Here is a 27,492-nt window from a genome sequence, read left to right as displayed (position 1 = left end):
CCTGCTCCATTTGTTTTTACACTGCTGCTACACACTGTTTATTATCTATGCATAGCCACTTTACCCCTACCTACATGTACAAATTACCTCAACTAACCTGTACCCCTGCACATTGACTCGGTACCGGTACCCCCTGTATATAGACTCATTATTGGTATTTTATTGTGTTACTTTTATTATTTTTTACTTTAGTTTATTTGGTAAATATTTTATTAACTCTTCTTGAACTGCGCTGTTGGTTAAGGAATTGTAAGTAAGCATTTCACGGTAAGGTCTACACTTGTTGTATTTGGCGCATGTGACTAATAAAGTTTTGATTTGAAAACACAACTGTATGAATCTCTGTATTTTGAGCCCAATAGCCCTCTATTTAGAAGACCAGAGTTTACCTTCATGGAAGACAACTGTCACTTTTTAGTTTTCACACGTTTTACAAAACAAACATAATTGCAACTTCAAACAACTCTTTGAGTGTTTTGGATTTCAGCCCAATTCCCCGCAGCAAGTGACATGATTCACCATGCCCACTCCTTTTAAACTGTTCCTCATCGTATCTGGGGCTATTGAATTACAGCCTATAACTCTCAAATGATCGGATAGTTGCACAGAAACTCAATGTCAGAACGTCAGTGTGTTCTTTTTTTCCAGGAAAACAAAATCTTTAGCACGTGCCGTTCCTGGAAGCGAGCGTGCATCAATAAACAAGTGTATATTTTGATCGGCCTCTGTCAGGGAGAAGAGAGGAGGGCTCCAAGGATGAAGATGGGGGAAGTAAATGGGGTTTGTCCAGCAGCACTTACATCCATGACTCCAGGGACCAACGTTTCTCTAGGGGCCTTCTGCCACTCTCCATAATTTCATCAGTGTCAGGGTGGATGCTGTGTGCAGGTTTCCATGCTGCAGCTTTCTTCTGGCTGCGAGCTTTACAGGAGACACGGAGTCTGGGTCTCTGCTGACTGGCAACACAGGAAACATGAGACATTCCTATTTGGACTCTGATTTAATTTATGTGTTGGTTATCTATACATTCAATCACATTGGAGAAATGTTCAAGCCTGGAGAATTCTAGAGTTGTTTTGGCAAGGTCAGCCTTCACCACCCTGGACGCCAAGGTATATTAGGAATATTTGAACATCCATACTGGCTTTGGGTTTCACTAGCTACTGTATATTAGGAATATTTTAACATATACACTGGCTTTGGGTTTCACCAGCTAGTGTATAATAGGAATATTTTAACATATATACTGGCTTTGGGTTTCACCAGCTAGTGTATATTAGGAATATTTTAACATATATACTGGCTTTGGGTTTCACTAGCTAGTGTTAGGAGGATGGAATCAGAGACCAACTATTGTACAGTATTTGATGAAAAAGTCAACACCAGGGAAATGATTGGAGTCTGGTTAAACCAGGATGGCTCAGCATTTATTTGAAGTGAAACAATGTTTTTTTTCTATTTCTATATATAAAAAAAAGTGTATCTTTAACTGATTTGATATATTTGAATGGTGAGAACAGCGTTTAACCAGGCTTCAATTATTGTGTCCACAACATTGAGTATGTTCACATGCACACAATAAGACAATTATTTGGGATAGTCAGATTTAATATAATAGTTTGATTTAAACGTTTAATTGCTTTGGAAGAAGAACGATTACCCTAAAAATCCTGTTAACATGGACACATCTGAAATCAGGCTACCTGATCGCACTCTGATAAATGCTGAAAATCACCAACGAAAATAAAGGTTCTACCACAGCGATCATGTTATTTTTGGGAAGCATATTTGATTCCGAGTTCGGACATATAAGTTTGTATGTGAACTACTTCTAAGACGCATACGTTCAGTTGTTCCGAACTCACTTCACTCGCGCTAAAGAGGGAGGCTCTCGGCTGGTGCTAGCTCTAAAGAGGGAGGCTCTCGGCTGGTGCTAGCTCTATAGAGGGAGGCTCTCGGCTGGTGCTAGCTCTATAGAGGGAGGCTCTCGGCTGGTGCTACCTCGGCGTATGACGGGTGAAAGTAGAATGAATTTCTTCCCGGTACAGGACCTCCTATATTTTTTATGGGCTTAATCATAGAATTACATACGCACTGAGTATACAAAACATTAAGGACACCTTCTCTTTTCATGACAGACTGACCAGGTGAATCCAGGTGAAAGCTATGATCCCTTATTGATGTCACTTGTTAAATCCAAGCCTTTAGACATGGATTGTGTACGTGTGCCATTCAGAGTGTGAATGGGCAATACAAAAGATTTAAGTTCCTTTGAACAGGGTATGGTAGTAGGTGCCAGGCGCACCGGTTTGTGTCAAGAACTACAACACTGCTGAGTTTTTCACACTCAACAGTTTACCGTGTGTAACAAGAATGGTCCACCACCCAAAGGACATCCAACAAACTTGACACAACTGTGGGAAGCATTGTAGTCAACATGGGTCAGCATCCCTGTGGAATGTTTTCATCACCTTATAGTCCATGTCCTGACGAATTGAGGCCGTTTTGAGGGCAAGGGGGGGGTGAGCTGCAACTCAATATTAGAAAGTTACACATTTTTTATATACTCAGTGTAGAATCCCTATTAATTCAATAGGATCTCTGGGGCCTCGTCATAAAGATTTGTCTTTTCACTTTTTAAATCTATGACCTTTTATTGTGGAATAAAAACAACCAGTCATGATGATGTTTGCATCTGATTGTCAAATAATCACTTCAAATCATTTCTGCCTTGGCAAAAATGTCTGTGTTTTTGTGGAACCACATTGCATTTTGAAGCGTAGACTATACCACCTGTTTTCAAGTCCATTCGCAAATCTTTCATGTCTCTGACATGATGTAATGATAAATAGTGGCGTAATAGCCTACAGTTTTCTTGATGATAAAAACAAAACCAAAACAACATTTGTAATAGGCTCATGTTTTACCAGTACCTTACCGGACCGGACTACTTTCACCCCTGGTGTGCGCTTACTTCGATTTTGACCTTACTCCAATTTAAGATAAGCAGAGTAAGGTGTTTACATTACTATTAGATCTGCCCACTGTCAGTGTAATATCAAATTATTAGTGTGCATGTAAACGTACTCATTGAGTAGGAGGACACTGAACAAGTAAGCCTCACCACTATGTACAGTGCTAGCTGTCTCATGTAAATGATATTTACCATGTATTTATCACCTGTTTGTGCAGTCCCACCCACATAGAGTAAGTGTCCATGTATTTAACACCTGTTTGTGCAGTCCCACCCACATAGAGTAAGTGTCCATGTATTTAACACCTGTTTGTGCAGTCCCACCAACATAGAGTAAGTGTCCATGTATTTAACACCTGTTTGTGCAGTCCCACCCACATAGAGTAAGTGTTTATGTATTTAACACCTGTTTGTGCAGTCCCACCCACATAGAGTAAGTGTCCATGTATTTATCACCTGTTTGTGCAGTCCCACCCACATAGAGTAAGTGTCCATGTATTTAACACCTGTTTGTGCAGTCCCACCCACACAGAGTAAGTGTTCATGTATTTAACACCTGTTTGTGCAGTCCCACCCACATAGAGTAAGTGTTCATGTATTTATCACCTGTTTGTGCAGTCCCACCCACATAGAGTAAGTGTCCATGTATTTAACACCTGTTTGTGCAGTCCCACCCACATAGAGTAAGTGTTTATGTATTTAACACCTGTTTGCGCAGTCCCACCCACATAGAGTAAGTGTCCATGTATTTATCACCTGTTTGTGCAGTCCCACCCACATAGAGTAAGTGTCCATGTATTTATCACCTGTTTGTGCAGTCCCACCCACATAGAGTAAGTGTCCATGTATTTATCACCTGTTTGTGCAGTCCCACCCACATAGAGTAAGTGTCCATGTATTTAACACCTGTTTGTGCAGTCCCACCCACATAGAGTAAGTGTTTATGTATTTAACACCTGTTTGTGCAGTCCCACCCACATAGAGTAAGTGTCCATGTATTTATCACCTGTTTGTGCAGTCCCACCCACATAGAGTAAGTGTCCATGTATTTATCACCTGTTTGTGCAGTCCCACCCACATAGAGTAAGTGTCCATGTATTTATCACCTGTTTGTGCAGTCCCACCCACATAGAGTAAGTGTCCATGTATTTAACACCTGTTTGTGCAGTCCCACCCACATAGAGTAAGTGTTCATGTATTTCTTACTGCCCGTGTGGAGTGGGCCCATGATGTTTACTGTAGCTGACAAAGCAGCCTACGCATATCTTGACAACATTGCCTACGTGTCACTTCCACAACAGTGAGAGGACACCGTCGCTATCCTCTGCCAAGCTGTTCCAGGCAGAAGTATCCCGCATCACCCCAAAGATCTAGACTCCTCCGTCAGTGAGCCAGCTGTAACACAAGACTTACAAGAGAGAATAGAGGCCATCATCTCATCCATGTCACTAACGTGGCTCCTATTAGTGGGATTTATATGATTTTCCTCGGTTCTGGTGGATCATTTATGCATGCGTACCACGTAGCATAATTTTCAGTGGCTTGGCTCCGATCCAAAGCCCAGGACCCTGGGAAACAGTACTGTTGTGCTCAGAGAAATTAGAGAAAGAACAGGCCTGCAGATTTCTCTCCCGTTAAGCTCATTTAAATGCTAAGGTGGGGGTCTTAATTATTAATCAATGTCCTAGCTCTCCGCTGACCACTAACACCATGGTGCTGCCGATCTACACAGAATATTAATGTAGTGAGACCGGCACGATCGATTCCATCTAGAGCTGCAGACTCTTAAACAGCCCCATGCCTGTGGTGCTGTGCTTTAAGCTCTAAAAATATAAAAATATTTTAGTTTTTCACACATAGAGATGAATAGCGTCCATCCTCACCGCCTTTTGCTCTGACAGTTATGTCTGCTCTGTGGTAATTATCTTTGCTCTGACATAGGTCTGTCTGCTCTGTGGTAACCATCGTTGCTCTGACATAGGTCTGTCTGCTCTGTGGTAATTATCTTTGCTCTGACAAATGTCTGTCTGCTCTGTGGTAACCATCTTTGCTCTGACATAGGTCTGTCTGCTCTGTGGTAACCATCGTTGCTCTGACATAGGTCTGTCTGCTCTGTGGTAACCATCGTTGCTCTGACATAGGTCTGTCTGCTCTGTGGTAACAGTCTTTGCTCTGACATAGGTCTGTCTGCTCTGTGGTAATTATCTTTGCTCTGACAAATGTCTGTCTGCTCTGTGGTAACAGTCTTTGCTCTGACATAGGTCTGTCTGCTCTGTGGTAACCATATTTGCTCTGACAGAGCGAAGATGAGATAATGATGTGTTGTCATTTAGAGATGATGTCATCATGGCGTCCAGAGTTAGTGTTTATTCCAGTTGTATTTCTCTTCCACACTAATAGGTCAATGTGATTTCAATTGGGCTTCTTAAAGACTAAGAGGCGTTTGTCTATCATATTACCAGCCTGAGATCATATTGGTTACCATTGCCCCTCATGCGGGTGAACGCTATGCCATAACAATTATACCCACTCAAGGAGAAGAGGGGAAATATAAATCTGTTTAATTTTTCTTCTAATTTTTTGTTGAACCAGTTGATTTGACAGGGCCCTCTCCCACAGCCCTCTCACCCAGCAGCGACACAACAGCAACTGTAGAGGAATAATCCCCAGGCATGCATGGTATAAAAGGTCATGCTGTCATGTTCTCCACAGTAACAGAGGTCCTCTTCTCAGACTCATTCCTGTCCCTCAGACAGCACCCTCCCTATTAGACTGATGGCAGGATCCTCTCCTCTCGGTAATGCCAGCCTCTGATTGACAGGTGGAATTAGGATGCTTTTCCCCAGAGAGAGAGAGAGAGAGAGAGAGAGAGATCTCTCTCTCTCTCTCTCTCTCTCTCTCTCTCTCTCTCTCTCTCTCTCTCTCTCTCTCTCTCTCTCTCTCTCTCTCTCTCTCTCTCTCTCTCTCTCTCTCTCTCTCTCTCTCTCTCTCTCTCTCTCTCTCTCTCTCTCTCTCTCTCTCTCTCTCTCTCTCTCTCTCTCTCTCTCTCTCTCTCTCTCTCTCTCTCTCTCTCTCTCTCTCTCTCTCTCTCTCTCTCTCTCTCTCTCAGTACAACATACAGTGGGGAGAACAAGTATTTGATACACTGCCGATTTTGCAGGTTTTCCTACTTACAAAGCATGTAGAGGTCTGTAATTTTTATCATAGGTACACTTCAACTATGAGAGACGGAATCTAAAACAAAAATCCAGAAAATCACATTGTATGATTTTTAAGTAATTAATTTGCATTTTATTGCATGACATAAGTATTTGATACATCAGAAAAGCAGAACTTAATATTTGGTACAGAAACCTTTGTTTGCAATTACAGAGATCATACGTTTCCTGTAGTTCTTGACCAGGTTTGCACACACTGCAGCAGGGATTTTGGCCCACTCCTCCCTACAGATCTTCTCCAGATCCTTCAGGTTTCGGGGCTGTCGCTGGGCAATACGGACTTTCAGCTCCCTCCAAAGATTTTCTATTGGGTTCAGGTCTGGAGACTGGCTAGGCCACTCCAGGACCTTGAGATGCTTCTTACGGAGCCACTCCTTAGTTGCCATGGCTGTGTGCTTCGTGTCGTTGTCATGCTGGAAGACCCAGCCACGACCCATCTTCAATGCTCTTACTGAGGGAAGGAGGTTGTTGGCCAAGATCTCGCGATACATGGCCCCATCCATCCTCCCCTCAATACGGTGCAGTCGTCCTGTCCCCTTTGCTGAAAAGCATCCCCAAAGAATGATGTTTCCACCTCCATGCTTCACGGTTGGGATGGTGTTCTTGGGGTTGTACTCATACTTCTTCTTCCTCCAAACACGGCGAGTGGAGTTAGACCAAAAAGCTCTATTTTTGTCTCATCAGACCACATGACCTTCTCCCATTCCTCCTCTGGATCATCCAGATGGTCATTGGCAAACTTCAGACGGGCCTGGACATGCACTGGCTTAAGCAAGGGGACCTTGCGTGCGCTGCAGGATTTTAATCCATGACGGCGTAGTGTGTTACTAATGGTTTTCTTTGAGACTGTGGTCCCAGCTCTCTTCAGGTCATTGACCAGGTCCTGCCGTGTAGTTCTGGGCTGATCCCTCACCTTCCTCATGATCATTGATGCCCCACGAGGTGAAATCTTGCATGGAGCCCCAGACCGAGGGTGATTGACCGTCATCTTGAACTTCTTCCATTTTCTAATAATTGCGCCAACAGTTGTTTCCTTCTTACCAAGCTGCTTGCCTATTGTCCTGTAGCCCATCCCAGCCTTGTACAGGTCTACAATTTTATCCCTGATGTCCTTACACAGCTCTCTGGTCTTGGCCATTGTGGAGAGGTTGGAATCTGTTTGATTGAGTGTGTGGACAGGTGTCTTTTATACAGGTAACGAGTTCAAACAGGTGCAGTTAATACAGGTAATGAGTGGAGAACAGGAGGGCTTCTTAAAGAAAAACTAACAGGTCTGTGAGAGCCGGAATTCTTACTGGTTGGTAGGTGATCAAATACTTATGTCATGCAATAAAATGCAAATTAATTATTTAAAAATCATACAATGTGATTTTCTGGATTTTTGTTTTAGATTCCGTCTCTCACAGTTGAAGTGTACCTATGATAAAAATGACAGACCTCTACATGCTTTGTAAGTAGGAAAACCTGCAAAATCGGCAGTGTATCAAATACTTGTTCTCCCCACTGTATATGGAGTACTGCACACACTACAATTACTTAGGTTTAAAAATAAGCTCAACTGGACACCTTAATGATGCAGTGAATGAAATTTGGCTAAAACTAATTGAATGTGTCATTGAACCAATTGCACTTTATGGCAGCGAGGTGTGGGGTCCACTTGCAAAACAAGATTTCTCCCAATGGGACAAACACCCCATTGAAACCCTGCATGCAAGATTCCCTTATGTGTCCAGAGGAAAACTACAAACAATGCATGCAGGGCAGAATTAGGCCAATATCCACTAATAATAAACACTCAAAAAAGAGCAAGTACATTTTGGAAACATCTAAAATACAGTGACCCCCTCTCATATCATCACCAAGTCCTGCAATGCCGAGAGCTGAGCAAAGAAGAGTCCCCTCATCCAGCTGGTCCTGGGGCTGAGTTCACAAACCTGTTCTACTAACACACTGAAACCTCAGTCCTCTCATCCAGCTGGTCCTGGGGCTGAGTTCACAAACCTGTTCTACTAACACACTGAAGCCTCAGTCCCCTCATCCAGCTGGTCCTGGGGCTGAGTTCACAAACCTGTTCTACTAACACACTGAAGCCTCAGTCCCCTCATCCAGCTGGTCCTGGGGCTGAGTTCACAAACCTGTTCTACTAACACACTGAAGCCTCAGTCCCCTCATCCAGCTGGTCCTGGGGCTGAGTTCACAAACCTGTTCTACTAACACACTGAAGCCTCAGTCCCCTCATCCAGCTGGTCCTGGGGCTGAGTTCACAAACCTGTTCTACTAACACACTGAAGCCTCAGTCCCCTCATCCAGCTGGTCCTGGGGCTGAGTTCACAAACCTGTTCTACTAACACACTGAAGCCTCAGTCCCCTCATCCAGCTGGTCCTGGGGCTGAGTTCACAAACCTGTTCTACTAACACACTGAAACCTCAGTCCCCTCATCCAGCTGGTCCTGGGGCTGAGTTCACAAACCTGTTCTACTAACACACTGAAGCCTCAGTCCCCTCATCCAGCTGGTCCTGGGGCTGAGTTCACAAACCTGTTCTACTAACACACTGAAGCCTCAGGACCAGAACATCCAATCAATCAGAATAAACCAAATTACAACACAGTCAAAACAAAACTACATTGCTTATTGGGAAACATAAGCACAAAGCAAAATGCAGTACTATCTGGTCCTAAATCGCAGAACCTGAGACAGAGCTGCATTTCCTGACAAAATGTAAAAAATATAAAATAATTAGTGTCATTTCCCCAAATTTGAAACCCTTATTCAAAGACCTCTCTGATGAGAATAGGCTACCCGTCCTTTTGGGGGAGGATGCAGAGAGCTGTGGGTTGGCAGCGAACTACATTGCTGCCTGCCATAAGATGTTAGTGACAGTGTCTGACAGACCAATCAACCTGCACATGTCCTCTACTGTATGCTTATTGTTATTGTTCAATGTATGGTTTTTTTGACCCTTGGCTATTGTCATTACTGTTGTCCCATTGACAATTTTGTAAATATCCAAAGTAAGCTTTGGCAATATGTACATCGTTACGTCATGCCAATAAAGCACATTGAATTGAGAGACTGATAGAGAGAGAGACTGATAGAGAGAGAGAGACTGATATAGAGAGACTGATAGAGAGAGAGAGACTGATAGAGAGAGAGAGACTGATAGAGAGAAAGTGAGAGACTGGGATGGAGAGAGAAAGACTGGGATGGAGAGAGAGAGAGACTGGGATGGAGAGAGAGAGAGACTGGGATGGAGAGAGAGAGAGACTGGGATGGAGAGAGAGAGAGACTGGGATGGAGAGAGAGAGAGACTGGGATGGAGAGAGAGAGAGACTGGGATGGAGAGAGAGACTGGGATGGAGAGAGAGACTGGGATGGAGAGAGAGAGACTGGGATGGAGAGAGAGAGACTGGGATGGAGAGAGAGAGAGACTGGGATGGAGAGAGAGAGAGACTGGGATGGAGAGAGAGAGAGACTGGGATGGAGAGAGAGAGACTGGGATGGAGAGAGAGAGACTGGGTTGGAGAGAGAGAGACTGGGATGGAGAGAGAGAGACTGGGATGGAGAGAGAGAGAGACTGAATGATAGAGAGAGAGAGAGAGACTGAATGATAGAGAGAGAGAGAGAGACTGAAAGAGAGAGAGAGAGAGAGAGACTGAAAGAGAGAGAGAGAGAGAGACTGAATGATAGATAGAGAGAGAGAGACTGAATGATAGAGAGAGAGAGACTGAATGAGAGCGAGATACTGAATTATAGATAGAGAGAGAGAGACTGAATGAGAGAGAGAGAGAGACTGAATGAGAGAGAGAGAGAGAGACTGAATGAGAGCGAGAGACTTAATGATAGAGAGAGAGAGAGAGAGAGACTGAATGATAGCGAGAGACTGAATGATAGAGAGAGAGACTGAATGAATGAGAGCGAGAGACTGAATGATTGAGAGAGAGAGACTGTATGATAGAGAGAGAGACTGTGATAGAGAGAGAGAGACTGAATGATAGAGAGAGAGACTGTGATAGAGAGAGACTGAATGATAGAGAAAGAGACTGTGATAGAGAGAGAAATACCGCAGTGTGCAGTCACAGCAGCAAGATGTGTGTCCCGTTACCATGAGAAAAGGGCAACCAGTGGAACACAAACACCACTGTAAATACAACCTATATTTATATTGTTATTTATTTTACCTTTTATACGTCAACTATTTGCACATAGTTACCACACGGTAGCCAATCATATACCATTGTTACAACACGGTAGCCAATCATATACCATTGTTACAACACGGTAGCCAATCATATACCATTGTTACAACACGGTAGCCAATCATATCACATTGTGTCATGTTTACTGATATATTTCCCCTTGTTTATTTCACTTTTGTTTATTGTCTATTCCATTTGCTTTGGCAATGTAAATGTTTTCCAATTCAATAAAGCCCTTTGAATTGAATTTAATTTAATTGAAATTGAGAGAGATACTGTGCTAGAGAGAGACTGGGATGGAGAGAGAGAGAGAGACTGGGATGGAGAGAGAGAGAGAGAGAGACTGGGATGGAGAGAGAGAGAGACTGGGATGGAGAGAGAGAGAGAGAGAGACTGGGATGGAGAGAGAGAGAGACTGGGATGGAGAGAGAGAGAGACTGGGATGGAGAGAGAGAGAGAGAGAGACTGGGATGGAGAGAGAGAGAGAGACTGGGATGGAGAGAGAGAGAGAGACTGGGATGGAGAGAGAGAGAGAGACTGGGATGGAGAGAGAGAGAGAGAGAGACTGGGATGGAGAGAGAGAGAGAGAGACTGGGATGGAGAGAGAGAGAGAGAGACTGGGATGGAGAGAGAGAGAGAGAGACTGGGATGGAGAGAGAGAGACTGGGATGGAGAGAGAGAGAGAGAGAGACTGGGATGGAGAGAGAGAGAGAGAGACTGGGATGGAGAGAGAGAGAGAGAGAGACTGGGATGGAGAGAGAGAGAGAGAGAGACTGGGATGGAGAGAGAGAGAGAGAGAGACTGGGATGGAGAGAGAGAGAGAGAGAGACTGGGATGGAGAGAGAGAGAGAGACTGGGATGGAGAGAGAGAGAGACTGGGATGGAGAGAGAGAGAGAGACTGGGATGGAGAGAGAGAGAGACTGGGATGGAGAGAGAGAGAGACTGGGATGGAGAGAGAGAGAGACTGGGATGGAGAGAGAGAGAGACTGGGATGGAGAGAGAGAGAGAGACTGGGATGGAGAGAGAGAGAGAGACTGGGATGGAGAGAGAGAGAGAGACTGGGATGGAGAGAGAGACTGGGATGGAGAGAGAGAGAGACTGGGATGGAGAGAGAGAGAGAGAGAGAGACTGGGATGGAGAGAGAGATGCGTCAACAGCAACTCTGGTAAAATCCTCTGCATTGTCATTAACAGCAGACTCGTACATTTCCTCTGCGAAAACAATATACTGAGCAAATGTCAAATTGGCTTTTTAACAAATTACCGTACAACAGACCACGTACTGTATTCACCCTGCACACCCTAATTAACAAACAAACAAACCAAAACAAAGGCAAAGTCTTCTCATGCTTTGTTGATTTAAAAAAGCTTTCGACTCAATTTGGCACGAGGGTCTGCTATACAAATTGATGGAAAGTGGTGTTGGGGGAAAAACATACGACATTATAAAATCCATGTACACAAACAACAACTGTGCGGTTAATATTGGCAAAAACAGGGCTGTGGGGTGAGACAGGTATGCAGCTTAAGCCTCACCCTCTTCAATTTATATATCAACGAATTGGCTAGGGCACTAGAACAGTCTGCAGCAACCGGCCTCACCCTACTAGAATCTGAAGTCAAATGTCTACTGTTTCCTGTTGATCTGGTGCTTCTGTCACCAACCAAGGAGGGCCTACAGCAGCATCTAGATCTTCTGCACAGATTCTGCCAGACCTGGGCCCTGACAGTAAATCTCATTAAGACAAAAATAATGGTGTTCCATAAAAGGTCCAGTTGCCAGGACCACAAATCCAAATTCCATCTAGACACCGTTGCCCTAGAGCACACAAAAAACTATACATACCTCGGCCTAAACATCAGCGCCACGTGTAACTTCCACAAAGCTGTGAACAATCTGAGAGACAAGGCAAGAAGGGCCTTCTATGCCATCAAAAGGAACATAGAATTCGACATACCAATTAGGATCTGGCTAAAAATACTTGAATCGGTTATAGAACCCATTGCCCTTTATGGTTGTGAGGTCTGGGGTTTGCTCACCAACCAAGAATTCACAAAATGGGACAAACACCAAATTGAGACTTTAAAGCCCCTTAAATCAAAAATGAAATTGAATTAAATTTGTCGCGGAGGGAGAGCGACGCGGAGGGAGAGCGACGCGGAGGGAGAGCAACGCGGAGGGAGAGCGACGCGGAGGGAGAGCGACGCGGAGGGAGAGCGACGCGGAGGGAGAGCGACCGATGGGTTCTATAACCGAGACTGATACTGATAGAGAGACTGATATAGAGACTGATAGAGAGAGAGAGACTGATAGAGAGAGAGACTGATAGAGAGAGAGAGAAAGTGAAAAGTGCAAAGTAATGTTGATAATATTTCCCGTTTTGTTTTGTCTTACATATCAGGTCATATGTCTTCTCAGTCATGTTGACACTGGTCTACTACTGTTGCTTTAATGTGTTGTTGTTCTGATTAATATTGTTGTTGTAGTTGTTGTTAATGGTAATCCCATGTCCACTACTACTATTATTATTGATGTTGGTCCCACCATTTATTTATATCTAAATATATATATATTTTGTATATATATACATATATATATTTGATTTTGATTTTGATTTTTCGATATGTATACTTTGACAATGTAAGTAATAATGAACTTGCCATGTCAATTGAATTGAATTGAGAGACTGATAGAGAGAGACTGATAGAGAGAGACTGATAGAGAGAGACTGATATAGAGACTGATATAGAGACTGATATAGAGAGACTGATAGAGAGAGAGAGACTGATAGAGAGAGAGAGACTGATAGAGAGAGAGAGACTGATAGAGAGAGAGAGACTGATAGAGAGAGAGAGACTGATAGAGAGAGAGAGACTGATAGAGATAGAGACTGATAGAGAGAGAGACTGATAGAGAGAGAGAGACTGATAGAGAGAGAGAGACTGATAGAGAGAGAGAGACTGATAGAGAGAGAGAGACTGATAGAGAGAGAGAGACTGATAGAGAGAGAGAGACTGATATAGAGAGAGAGACTGATAGAGAGAGAGAGAGAGACTGATAGAGAGAGAGAGAGAGACTGATAGAGAGAGAGAGAGAGACTGATAGAGAGAGAGAGAGACTGATAGAGAGAGAGAGAGACTGATAGAGAGAGAGAGAGACTGATAGAGAGAGAGAGAGACTGATAGAGAGAGAGAGAGACTGATAGAGAGAGAGAGAGACTGATAGAGAGACTGATAGAGAGAGAGAGACTGATAGAGAGACTGATATAGAGAGAGAGAGAGAGACTGATAGAGAGAGAGAGAGAGACTGATAGAGAGAGAGAGAGAGAGACTGATAGAGAGACTGATAGAGAGAGAGAGAGAGAGAGAGAGAGAGAGAGAGACTGATAAAGAGAGAGAGACTGATAGAGAGAGCTCTTCTGTGGACTGGCTTTCTTCCTGCAGGATAGCACCCAGAGTAGAATAGGTGGAGATAAGATGGTGTGTGTGCTATGCTCAGAAACCACTGGCAATGTTATTTTTATTAAGTGATAAAACTCAATGGGGAACTTTGTGGATACAGTACTCTTGAATGACTTTCTTGTATGAACGAGTGTAGCTTTTTTATCTATGGAGGAGGTGTGGATTTAGGGGTTTTATCACATGATAGAAACCTGCCCAAAACGTAATTAAATACGCAGCTGTTAGCTAACTCTGACGATAATTTATGGATCTATTCAATTCAAACATTATTTGAAAAGCATGATCCTCTGATCATTAATGTGTAGTGATCTATTGTTCCATCGTGCTGTGAGTGGACGTCGTGAGGTTCACTCAAAGAGATCTGCTTTGTGAATTCTGCGCGCTCAAACTCTGATGCTTCATGCTGCCAAGTGATGGTCATGTCAGGTCAATGTTGAGGGGCTGTAATCTTTAACATTGAGGCTGTTATAAATGACCTGCCGTGTGGTGATTGACGACAGTGTTGAAATAGTCTCCTGTTATCAAGGCACGTTGCCTTAATTATGTAACGTCCACATTTTGACTGTCAGTTTAAACGCTTCTGGCTTTTTGTATTTGCTTGAAGGTATAATCTCTCACGGCAGAAACATCAGAGCATCCTGGGTTGCATTTAGGATCCACAATGTCACTCAGTGAATTAGAATTCAGAATCAGAATGCTGCGACTGTCAAGTGTAGTTTTGAAGAGTGGGGGCATTTTTTATTTATTGTTTCTTTTTTGTGCACAAGGCTTTAGATCACTGGGAATCTCTGTCGTTTTGATTTGTCCCATAGCTTTCATGAATCACAATTACACGGCTGCTGTGTTGTTTTACAAAGCCCTGTAGTGAGAGTTACTGCTGGTCATGTCTCGGGGGAAGTTGCTGTAATTAACAATCGCCCTGCAGGGCCTCGCTCTACACTGTGGCCCTGAACAATGTCCCGAAGCAGCTCACTGTCATCGCTATGCACATCTGCTGCTGACGGGTAGATGGTGGCCCCAAAACAATTCTCTTCAAAATAAAGATGGAGACACTTGAGCGCCTCTAAAATATATCTTAGTTTCCAAAGAGTTGTGAAAAGCATGTTTTGCCTGTTCTCTCTGTGTATATTCTCTTATACAAATATTTAGATTTTGTTAGAACAGATTTGACGTTCTTCAGAATGCTTTGGCACGAGACTGGCTGACCTCATAGTGACTCCTAGTGAAGCAGAGGTGTAGCTACACTTGTTAAAGTGAGAATGTCTCTGTTTAGCCTGTCCTCTCTCAGCTTTGGTCAGGAATAGTTGGCCATATTGAGTTTAATCTGCTGAAAGTAATGAACTCTGTGCCAGTTATAAGTCTGAACATTTCTGCCTCATTGTTCTCTCGGGCTCACAGCCTTTCATTTAGGGTAGATCTCTTAATTACTGCCATGTATTGATGCCTTATGTGAGATCTACTCTGAATTTGCAGTTTCTGCCATACCCCTTAATACCAGATTTAGAAAAATATGATCCTATTCATGGATTTGCTGTAATTATACTAAGTTGTCTTTTTCACTAAATGTTAATATTCACTGAACTGTGTTGTGGTCATCCCATAATGTCTGTGTTCATTATTTATCCTAATTGTACTGAAATTGAGCTTGGCATGGTATCAAATATTCAGACTATATTTCAAATGAATCCCACCTCAATTATGTTGAATATATTCGATTAATAGCCGAGCTGATCTGGAAGGGAGAAGAATTGACTGCACTGATAATTCTTATCCTCAATTCAGTTTCAAAGCTGTCATTAATCAGAAAGGATGTCACTGGGTGCCATGGACTCGGATTTTGTAATAATGAAGCCAATTCGAACAAGCACACGACAAGTTTAAAAGACAAATCTTTACTTAAATAATTCACTGTATATTCTTTCATTGTATCTCAATTCTCTCAAGGGTGATCAAGAATGACCTTATTTAAACAAACTTCACTGAAGACAGAACTTTACTTTCTGGAAGTTTTGGAAGTACTAAGCAAGTGCCACTTCTTTCTGGAAGTGATAAACAAGTAAATATACTCAATTAAATGATGACAATCTTTCTCATTATTATTTCTTCTGAACGCGTCACACTGGTAAAAGGTAAAGGTCTGGAAAGACAATTTGATGTAATTATGTCCCATGGGACACAAACATGTCACTGGAGTCCAACAGCAGTAACATTAAAGAACTGGTAAAAACAGAAATAACAAAGGATTTGTTGGAAAGTGGAACTGGAATTCAGACATGCCAATAACACTCCATAGTACAAACAGACATATTTTATGACAATCTGTCATGCTTCAGAGAAGTGTAAGCAGTCAACCACCACACTCTTTCAGCACACTGCGTTACTATCAGTATAACGAAAGCCCTTAATACACTTTTGGACCAACATAACAACTGTATGCCTCGTTAGTATTTTAGTATTTAAAAAAAAAATTTTTTTTACAAGCATTTCGCTGCACCTGCTATTAACATCTGCAAATCTGTGTACGCAACCAATAAACTTTGATTTGATTTAGTACCGCTCATCTCTTTCCTCTCAGCGGGCTTTAGATGTGTTAAATACTGAGACATGTTGAGTAGCAACAAACTGCTGGTAAATCTGAAGCAATCTATTTTAAGAGAAAAGGATTTAAATAATCAAGGATATCTTCAGTCACAGATGGGCAGGTGTGAGACAGCCCCTTGATTTGAATTGATAGTAATGAAAGAGCAATGGTGTGGATTTGATGCACCAAGAACATAGTACAGGTAGTTGGATGGAGAGTGGAGATGGAGTTACACTAGCTAGAGATATCTTCAGGTAGGGTCATTAATGACGGAAGACAGAAATAGAGAGCAACACAAGACAACTTGAGAATGTCTTAAATGCAGATGCATTGAATGAAGATGGCAAGCACATCCTCCAGCAAAAGATATTGAAACAGATACGATTCAGCATCACAGGATTTCAGATCAGATTTCCAATGGATCTTTTCTCTCTGGTGTTTAGAGTCTCGCTAATGTGTTGCTCCTAATGTAATTTAATTTCACTAGCTTTGCAGAGCGCTAATGAACACTTAGAGCCATTACAGTTTGAACAAGGCCCTTTGATTTTGGCCTGATAAGTGAGAGGAGAGCATCTCTGGGCTCCTGGCTGAACAGCATGTGACCCAACATGAACTGCACCAAGACTGCCCAGGGTATTACTTCCTGTATCATACACGGTTATATTGAAGAAGATAAGAACATCTTGATATTTTGCCTGTAAAGTATGAATAACTGAGCCAGTAGTAATGGATTTAAACCAAGCTCTGATGCCTTCCTATGTTTAGTATGGAAGCCATGGAAATGTCTGCTATGATTAGTCTTAAACTGTTGCACCCTGTCTCCTAATTTGGAGGAAGTGGCATGAACTCTATTCAAATTGAATCTGGTTCCTTGAGAGGCAAGGCTATCAGCATCCATAGCAGATGGTGGGAAGACCTAATCACCTCATTCTTGTTACTGACAACCCATAGAGGCCATTCGGTAAACAATAAGCTCTGCGTAGAAAGTGAATAATAAGTGAGTGGGTCAAGCATTCCCTCTGTTCTTTATATCGTCACTTGAATTGATTTTATTTTAATATGTTGTATGTACTCCATGCGTTGTCATTCCCATTAACGTGCATTGGACAGTTTTTGGAGCATGGCAGGTGTCATTTAAACATATATAACGATCCACCTTCACTGCAATAACAGGGCTTATTGGTTTCTACCTTCACCACAAACACAGTCCTCATGGGTTTCTACCTTCACCACAAACACAGTCCTCATGGGTTTCTACCTTCACCACAAACACAGTCCTCATGGGTTTCTACCTTCACCACAAACACAGTCCTTATTGGTTTCTACCTTCACCACAAACACAGTCCTTATTGGTTTCTACCTTCACCACAAACACAGTCCTCATGGGTTTCTACCTTCACCACAAACACAGTCCTCATGGGTTTCTACCTTCACCACAAACACAGTCCTCAAGGGTTTCTACCTTCACCACAAACACAGTCCTCATGGGTTTCTACCTTCACCACAAACACAGTCCTCATGGGTTTCTACCTTCACCACAAACACAGTCCTCAAGGGTTTCTACCTTCACCACAAACACAGTCCTCATGGGTTTCTACCTTCACCACAAACACAGTACTCATGGGTTTCTACATTCACCACAAACACAGTTCTCATGGGTTTCTACCTTCACCACAAACACAGTACTCATGGGTTTCTACATTCACCACAAACACAGTTCTCATGGGTTTCTACCTTCACCACAAACACAGTACTCATGGGTTTCTACATTCACCACAAACACAGTTCTCATGGGTTTCTACATTCACCACAAACACAGTACTCATGGGTTTCTACCTTCACCACAAACACAGTACTCATGGGTTTCTACATTCACCACAAACACAGTTCTCATGGGTTTCTACCTTCACCACAAACACAGTCCTCATGGGTTTCTACCTTCACCACAAACACAGTACTCATGGGTTTCTACATTCACCACAAACACAGTTCTCATGGGTTTCTACCTTCACCACAAACACAGTCCTCATGGGTTTCTACCTTCACCACAAACACAGTCCTCATGGGTTTCTACCTTCACCACAAACACAGTCCTCATGGGTTTCTACCTTCACCACAAACACAGTCCTCAAGGGTTTCTACCTTCACCACAAACACAGTCCTCATGGGTTTCTACCTTCACCACAAACACAGTCCTTATTGGTTTCTACCTTCACCACAAACACAGTCCTTATTGGTTTCTACCTTCACCACAAACACAGTCCTCATGGGTTTCTACCTTCACCACAAACACAGTCCTTATTGGTTTCTACCTTCACCACAAACACAGTTCTCATGGGTTTCTACCTTCACCACAAACACAGTTCTCATGGGTTTCTACCTTCACCACAAACACAGTTCTCATGGGTTTCTACTTTCACCACAAACACAGTCCTCATGGGTTTCTACCTTCACCACAAACACAGTCCTCATGGGTTTCTACCTTCACCACAAACACAGTCCTCATGGGTTTCTACCTTCACCACAAACACAGTCCTCATGGGTTTCTACCTTCACCACAAACACAGTTCTCATGGGTTTCTACCTTCACCACAAACACAGTCCTCATGGGTTTCTACCTTCACCACAAACACAGTCCTTATTGGTTTCTAAATTCACCACAAACACAGTCCTCATGGGTTTCTACCTTCACCACAAACACAGTCCTTATTGGTTTCTACCTTCACCACAAACACAGTCCTCATGGGTTTCTACCTTCACCACAAACACAGTCCTCATGGGTTTCTACCTTCACCACAAACACAGTCCTCATTGGTTTCTACCTTCACCACAAACACAGTCCTTATTGGTTTCTACCTTCACCACAAACACAGTCCTCATGGGTTTCTACCTTCACCACAAACACAGTCCTTATTGGTTTCTACCTTCACCACAAACACAGTTCTCATGGGTTTCTACCTTCACCACAAACACAGTTCTCATGGGTTTCTACCTTCACCACAAACACAGTTCTCATGGGTTTCTACTTTCACCACAAACACAGTCCTCATGGGTTTCTACCTTCACCACAAACACAGTTCTCATGGGTTTCTACCTTCACCACAAACACAGTCCTCATGGGTTTCTACCTTCACCACAAACACAGTCCTCATGGGTTTCTACCTTCACCACAAACACAGTTCTCATGGGTTTCTACCTTCACCACAAACACAGTCCTCATGGGTTTCTACCTTCACCACAAACACAGTCCTTATTGGTTTCTAAATTCACCACAAACACAGTCCTCATGGGTTTCTACCTTCACCACAAACACAGTCCTTATTGGTTTCTACCTTCACCACAAACACAGTCCTCATGGGTTTCTACCTTCACCACAAACACAGTCCTTATTGGTTTCTACCTTCACCACAAACACAGTCCTTATTGGTTTCTACCTTCACCACAAACACAGTCCTCATGGGTTTCTACCTTCACCACAAACACAGTCCTTATTGGTTTCTACCTTCACCACAAACACAGTTCTCATGGGTTTCTACCTTCACCACAAACACAGTTCTCATGGGTTTCTACCTTCACCACAAACACAGTTCTCATGGGTTTCTACTTTCACCACAAACACAGTCCTCATGGGTTTCTACCTTCACCACAAACACAGTTCTCATGGGTTTCTACCTTCACCACAAACACAGTCCTCATGGGTTTCTACCTTCACCACAAACACAGTCCTCATGGGTTTCTACCTTCACCACAAACACAGTTCTCATGGGTTTCTACCTTCACCACAAACACAGTCCTCATGGGTTTCTACCTTCACCACAAACACAGTCCTTATTGGTTTCTAAATTCACCACAAACACAGTCCTTATTGGTTTCTAAATTCACCACAAACACAGTCCTCATGGGTTTCTACCTTCACCACAAACACAGTCCTTATTGGTTTCTACCTTCACCACAAACACGGTCCTTATGACTTTCTTAATTTTTCACAAAGTTGTTCTGGCATTCTGGTTGTTCTGGCATTGTAGTTGTTCTGGTTGTTATGTTATTCTAGTTGTTATGTTATTCTAGTTGTTTTGGTTGTTATGTTATTCTAGTTGTTCTGGCATTCTAGTTGTTCTGGCGTTCTGGTTGTTATGTTATTCTGGTTATGTTGTTCTGGCATTCTAGTTTTCTGGTTGTTATGTTATTCTAGTTGTTCTGGTTGTTTTGTTATTCTAGTTGTTCTGGCATTCTAGTATTCTGGTTCTGGAATTCTAGTATTCTGGTTGTTATTCTAGTTCTGGCATTGTAGTTGTTCTGGTATTCTAGTTGTTCTGGTATTCTAGTTGTTCTGGTATTCGGGTTGTTCTGGTATTCGGGTTGTTCTGGTATTCGGGTTGTTCTGGTATTCGGGTTGTTCTGGTTGTTCTGGTATTCTAGTTGTTCTGGTTGTTCTGGTATTCTGGTTGTGCTGGTATTCGGGTTGTTCTGGTATTTTAGTTGTTCTGGTTGTTCTGGTATTCTAGTTGTTCAGGTATTCTGGTTGTTCTGGTGTTCTGGTTGTTCTGGTATTCTAGTTGTTCTGGCATTTTAGTTATTCTAGTATTCTGTTTTTTTCTGGTATTCTAGTTATTCTGGTGGTTCTGGTATTTTAGTTGTTCTGGTATTCTACTTATTCTGGTTATGTTAGTCTAGTTGTTCTGGCGTTCTGGTTGTTCTGGTGTTCTAGTTGTTCTGGTTGTTCTGGTATTTAGGTTGTTCTGGTATTCGCGTTGTTCTGGTTGTTCTGGTTGTTCTGGTATTCGCGTTGTTCTGGTTGTTCTGGTATTCAGGTTGTTCTGGTATTCTAGTTGTTTTGGTATTCTAGTTGTTCGGGTTGTTCTTAATATTCTAGTTGTTCAGGTATTCTGGTTGTTCTGGTGTTCTGGTTGTTCTGGTATTCGGGTTGTTCTGGTATTTTAGTTGTTCTGGTTGTTCTGTTATTCTAGTTGTTCTGGTATTCTGGTTATGTTAGTCTGGTTGTTCTGGCATTCTAGTTGTTCTGGCATTCTAGTTGTTCTGGTATTCTAGTTGTTCTGGTTATGTTAGTCTAGTTGTTCTCGCATTTTAGTTGTTCTGGTGGTTCTGGTATTCTAGTTGTTCTGGTTGTTCTGGTATTCTGGTTGTTCTGGCATTCTAGTTGTTCTGATTGTTATGTTATTCTAGTTGTTCTGACATTCTAGTTGTTCTGGTTATGTTATTCTTGTTGTTCTAGTTGCTCTGGCCTTCTGGTTGTTCTGGTATTATAGTTGTTCTGGTATTCGCGTTGTTCTGGTTGTTCTGGTATTCGCGTTGTTCTGGTTGTTCTGGTATTCAGGTTGTTCTGGTATTCTAGTTGTTTTGGTATTCTAGTTGTTCGGGTTGTTCTTAATATTCTAGTTGTTCAGGTATTCTGGTTGTTCTGGTGTTCTGGTTGTTCTGGTATTCGGGTTGTTCTGGTATTTTAGTTGTTCTGGTTGTTCTGTTATTCTAGTTGTTCTGGTGGTTCTGGTATTCTGGTTATGTTAGTCTAGTTGTTCTGGCATTCTAGTTGTTCTGGTATTCTAGTTGTTCTGGTATTCTGGTTATGTTAGTCTAGTTGTTCTGGCATTCTAGTTGTTCTGGTGGTTCTGATATTCTGGTTGTTCTGGCATTCTAGTTGTTCTGATTGTTATGTTATTCTAGTTGTTCTGGCATTCTAGTTGTTCTGGTTATGTTATTCTTGTTGTTCTAGTTGCTCTGGCCTTCTGGTTGTTCTGGTATTATAGTTGTTCTGGTATTCGGGTTGTTCTGGTTGTTCTGCTATTCTGGGTGTTCTGGTATTCTGGTTGTTCTGGTTGTTCTGGTATTCGGGTTGTTCTGGTATTCTAGTTGTTCTGGTATTCTGGTTATGTTATTCTAGTTGTCTGGCATTCTAGTTGTTCTGGTATTCTGTTTTTTCTTGTATTCTAGTTGTTCTGGTTGTTCTGGTATTCGGGTTGTTCTGGTATTCTAGTTGTTCTGGTTGTTCTGGTATTCTGGTTATGTTAGTCTAGTTGTTCTGGCATTCTAGTTTTTCTGGTGGTTCTGGTATTCTAGTTGTTCTGGTTGTTCTGGTATTCTGGTTGTTCTGTTATTCTAGTTGTTCTGGTATTCGGGTTGTTCTGGTTGTTCTGGTATTCAGGTTGTTCTGGTATTCTAGTTGTTTTGGTATTCTAGTTGTTCGGGTTGTTCTGAATATTGTAGTTGTTCAGGTATTCTGGTTGTTCTGGTATTCTAGTTGTTTGGGTATTCTAGTTGTTCGGGTTGTTCTGGTATTCTAGTTGTTCGGGTTGTTCTGGTATTCTAGTTGTTCGGGTTGTTCTGGTATTCTAGTTGTTCAGGTATTCTGGTTGTTCTGGTATTCTGGTTGTTCTGGTATTCTGGTTGTTCTGGTATTCTAGTTGTTCCGGTTGTTCTGGTATTCTAGTTGTTCCGGTTGTTCTGGTATTCTAGTTGTTCTGGTATTCTAGTTGTTCTGGTATTCTATTGTTCATGTATTCTGGTTGTTCTGGTATTCGGGTTGTTCTGGTTGTTTTGGTATTCTAGTTGTTCATGTATTCTGGTTGTTCTGGTATTCGGGTTGTTCTGGTACTCAGGTTGTTCTGGTATTCAGGTTGTTCTGGTATTCTAGTTGTTTGGGTTGTTCTGGTATTTAGGTTGTTCTGATTGTTCTGGTATTCGGGTTGTTCTGGTTGTTCTGGTATTCTAGTTGTTCCGGTTGTTCTGGTATTCTAGTTGTTCTGGTATTCTAGTTGTTCATGTATTCTGGTTGTTCTGGTATTCGGGTTGTTCTGGTATTCTGGTTGTTTTGGTATTCTAGTTGTTCATGTATTCTGGTTGTTCTGGTATTCGGGTTGTTCTTGTTGTTCTGGTATTCTAGTTGTTCCGGTTGTTCTGGTATTCTAGTTGTTCCGGTTGTTCTGGTATTCTAGTTGTTCTGGTATTCTAGTTGTTCATGTATTCTGGTTGTTCTGGTATTCGGGTTGTTCTGGTTGTTTTGGTATTCTAGTTGTTCCGGTTGTTCTGGTATTCTAGTTGTTCTGGTATTCTAGTTGTTCATGTATTCTGGTTGTTCTGGTATTCGGGTTGTTCTGGTATTCGGGTTGTTCTGGTATTTAGGTTGTTCTGGTATTCTGGTTGTTCTGGTATTCTGGTTGTTCTGGTATTCAGGTTGTTCTGGTATTCAGGTTGTTCTGGTATTCAGGTTGTTCTGGTATTCAGGTTGTTCTGGTATTCTGGTTGTTCTGGTATTCAGGTTGTTCTGGTATTCAGGTTGTTTGGGTTGTTCTGGTATTCAGGTTGTTCTGGTATTCGGGTTGTTCTGGTATTCAGGTTGTTCTGGTATTCAGGTTGTTCTGGTATTCTAGTTCTTCGGGTTGTTCTGGTATTTAGGTTGTTCTGGTTGTTCTGGTATTCAGGTTGTTCTGGTATTCAGGTGGTTCTGGTTTTCGGGTTGTTCTGGTATTCAGGTTGTTCTGGTATTCAGGTTGTTCTGGTATTCTAGTTCTTCGGGTTGTTCTGGTATTTAGGTTGTTCTGGTATTCTGGTTGTTCTGGTATTCGGGTTGTTCTGGTATTCAGGTTGTTCTGGTATTCAGGTTGTTCTGGTATTCTGGTTGTTCTGGTATTCTGGTTGTTCTGGTATTCTGGTTGTTCTGGTATTCAGGTTGTTCTGGTATTCAGGTTGTTTGGGTTGTTCTGGTATTCAGGTTGTTCTGGTATTCGGGTTGTTCTGGTATTCAGGTTGTTCTGGTATTCAGGTTGTTCTGGTATTCAGGTTGTTCTGGTATTCTAGTTCTTCGGGTTGTTCTGGTATTTAGGTTGTTCTGGTTGTTCTGGTATTCAGGTTGTTCTGGTATTCAGGTTGTTCTGGTATTCTAGTTCTTCGGGTTGTTCTGGTATTTAGGTTGTTCTGGTTGTTCTGGTATTCAGGTTGTTTGGGTTGTTCTGGTATTTAGGTTGTTCTGGTATTCTAGTTCTTCGGGTTGTTCAGGTATTCTGGTTGTTCTGAATATTCTAGTTGTTCAGGTATTCTGGTTGTTCTGGTATTTCAGTTGTTCTGATATTCTTGATATCCACAGCAAATGCTATTCATTCCCAAAACCACGCTATCTGGGAAAATACATTGTGTCTTTTCACCACTAAAGAAATAGTTACAAGTAAATATAGCAATTTGCATGCGACAATCTTTTCATTTATCACATATGGCAGTATTGAATGTATGAATATACAAACCTCTACTGCAAAGTCACACTGCCAACTCCACTGCATTTCTACAAATCAACGTGAGCAAAACAGATTCTTATTGCTGTTATTGCTGAAGCAGTATGTACAGTAGCAAGTCCAAGTATGCTTGAATAGGGCCAGCCTATAGAGAGTGACTGGCAGTATAGGATTACTAATCATTAACACTTCTGAAGTCTAGGGGAGAATACGAAGATGGGTAGTATTGGTGTGAATAAACACTCAGTGTTAACCTGAAAATGTCTGTCTGTTCTCCGTTTAATTTTAGCAACAGTGTAATGCAAAAACCTCATGGAAGTATGCCAATCTTAGACCCAGACACCCTTCATCTATGAAAGACAAACTGGTGTACAGTGTCTTTACATTGTAAAGAATACAAATGTTAACTCAAGTCAATAGGTATCTCATTATAATAGCATGCCTATCTTAACAGCATCAGAGTGATCGTATTTGAAGACAGATGTAGGCCTACATAGGCTATAATGAACAATATTTTGATTGTCTCCTATTCCTCTTGACCCAGAGTTCTTCCTGGAGTTGTTGGAGAACACGGAGAAGTCTTTGAACGAGATGTTCGTGCGGACCTACGGAAAGCCGTACATGCAGAACTCGGAGGTGTTCCAGAACCTGTTTGCCGAACTGAAACGCTACTACACAGGAGGCAACGTGAACCTGGAGGAGATGCTCAACGACTTCTGGTCGCGGCTGCTGGAGCGCATGTTCACGCTGCTCAACTCCCAGTATGTCATCACTGAGGACTATCTGGAGTGCATCAGTAAGTACACGGACCAGCTCAAGCCCTTTGGAGACGTACCCAAGAAGCTCAAGGCTCAGGTTACCAGGGCTTTCATCGTGGCACGCACTTTCGTCCAGGGCCTCTCGGTCGGTAGAGAGGTAGCCAGCAGGGTGTCCAAGGTAAGCCCTCGTCTCTGCCATTCATAAGCAAACTGAGTTGAGTGGTTTTAGTTTGGGCTAATTTGCTGCTATTGTGCAGCAGGGGATGATGGTCATTTTAATAAGGAATATATATACCACTTGCCCAATGGGAATTTCCCCCTGAAACCTTTCACCCAATTTGATCATGTAAAATGAATGTCATAGATTTATATCAACACTTTCCCCAGAATTGAACAATTGACGGATTTTGTTGGATCCATCATTATCACATATCAATATTATATTTCAAAACCTCATAGATCATAAAACGGAGTATTTTGTTGGTGTTTGGGGCTGGAATGGATTGTGCTGCTGGAGAGAGAAGTACAACATAATACAACAGTGTATCCAACACATTCTTTAACAAGCAAGGTCTCTGTTTTGCTTTTTGGCTTTTCTTTTCTCCCAGGAGATCCCCCACAGGCTGGTATTTCGATCATACATTCTTCTGACTGACTTACCACTGCCTTCCCACCACTACCATCTCTTTGTATGGGCCTATGGGCTGTTGGGTTAAGGCTCAGGGCTGCCTTTTCAAGGATTCTATAATGACCTCTGGTGAGGCCTCCCATTGTTCAGGAGGAATTCTCAAGCATGGGTAGACTATCTGGCTCCAAGCTATGGGGATATATATATTTTTTTTGGTATGGATGTTTGTATCTCGATCACACAATATTTTTTAAGTCTATACCGTCCCCATTAATCTTGCTGTAAGTATTCTGTTTGATGTAATGTTAATGCAGCAAGCTGCTTTTGCTGTATATCATTGCCTTGGGAGTGTGTAGTTTCGATCTTATGCAAAGGAAGATTTAAAGGCATAGCAAGAGGTGTATGCTTGACATTGGCTCCACTCAACAACAACAGCTGTTTTTTAGATGTCTTGTTTTCAGTTAATATCAGTGGTGGAACAAGTACCCAATTGTCATACTTGAGTAAAAGTAGAGATACCTTAATAGAAAGTTACTCAAATAAATGTGAAAGTCACCCAGTAAAATACTACTTAAGTAAAAGTATTTGGTTTTAAATATACTTAAGTATCAAAAGTAGAAGTAAAAGTATAAATCATTTAAAATGACTTATATTAAGCAAAGCAGACGGCACCATGATCTTGTTTTTAAAATGTATGGATAGCCAGGGGCACACTCCAACACTCAGACATAATTTACAGATAGCCAGGGGCACACTCCAACACTCAGACATTATTACAGATAGCCAGGGGCACACTCCAACACTCAGACATCATTTACAGATAGCCAGGGGCACACTCCAACACTCAGACATAATTTACAGATAGCCAGGGGCACACTCCAACACTCAGACATTATTACAGATAGCCAGGGGCACACTCCAACACTCAGACATCATTTACAGATAGCCAGGGGCACACTCCAACACTCAGACATTATTACAGATAGCCAGGGGCACACTCCAACACTCAGACATCATTACAGATAGCCAGGGACACACTCCAACACTCAGACATTATTACAGATAGCCAGGGGCACACTCCAACACTCAGACATTATTACAGATAGCCAGGGTCACACTCCAACACTCAGACATTACTACAGATAGCCAGGGGCACACTCCAACACTCAGACATCATTACCGATAGCCAGGGGAACACTCCAACACTCAGACATTACTACAGATAGCCAGGGACACACTCCAACACTCAGACATTACTACAGATAGCCAGGGACACACTCCAACACTCAGACATTATTTACAGATATCCAGGGACACACTCCAACACTCAGACATTACTACAGATAGCCAGGGACACACTCCAACACTCAGACATTACTACAGACAGCCAGGGGCACACTCCAACACTCAGACATCATTTACAGATAGCCAGG

At 42.3% G+C, this 27,492-nt stretch overlaps 1 protein-coding gene across 2 annotated transcripts in view; it reads left to right on the top strand.

Moving 5' to 3' along the window:
- Nucleotides 1-27,492, top strand: part of LOC139538996 (glypican-6-like) — a 188,247-nt gene that overhangs the window by 58,189 nt on the left and 102,566 nt on the right. For both annotated transcript variants that reach the window (XM_071341636.1, XM_071341635.1), the window contains exon 3: nucleotides 25,218-25,609. In XM_071341636.1, coding sequence (XP_071197737.1) covers nucleotides 25,218-25,609 — 392 coding nt within the window. The remainder of the gene's footprint in view (nucleotides 1-25,217; nucleotides 25,610-27,492) is intronic.

The sequence above is a fragment of the Salvelinus alpinus genome, chromosome 14 (genome assembly GCF_045679555.1).
Source record: "Salvelinus alpinus chromosome 14, SLU_Salpinus.1, whole genome shotgun sequence".
Lineage (NCBI taxonomy): Eukaryota > Metazoa > Chordata > Actinopteri > Salmoniformes > Salmonidae > Salvelinus > Salvelinus alpinus.
The sequence above is the reverse complement of the archived record's forward strand: the minus strand, read 5'-3'. Positions and strand labels throughout refer to the sequence as shown.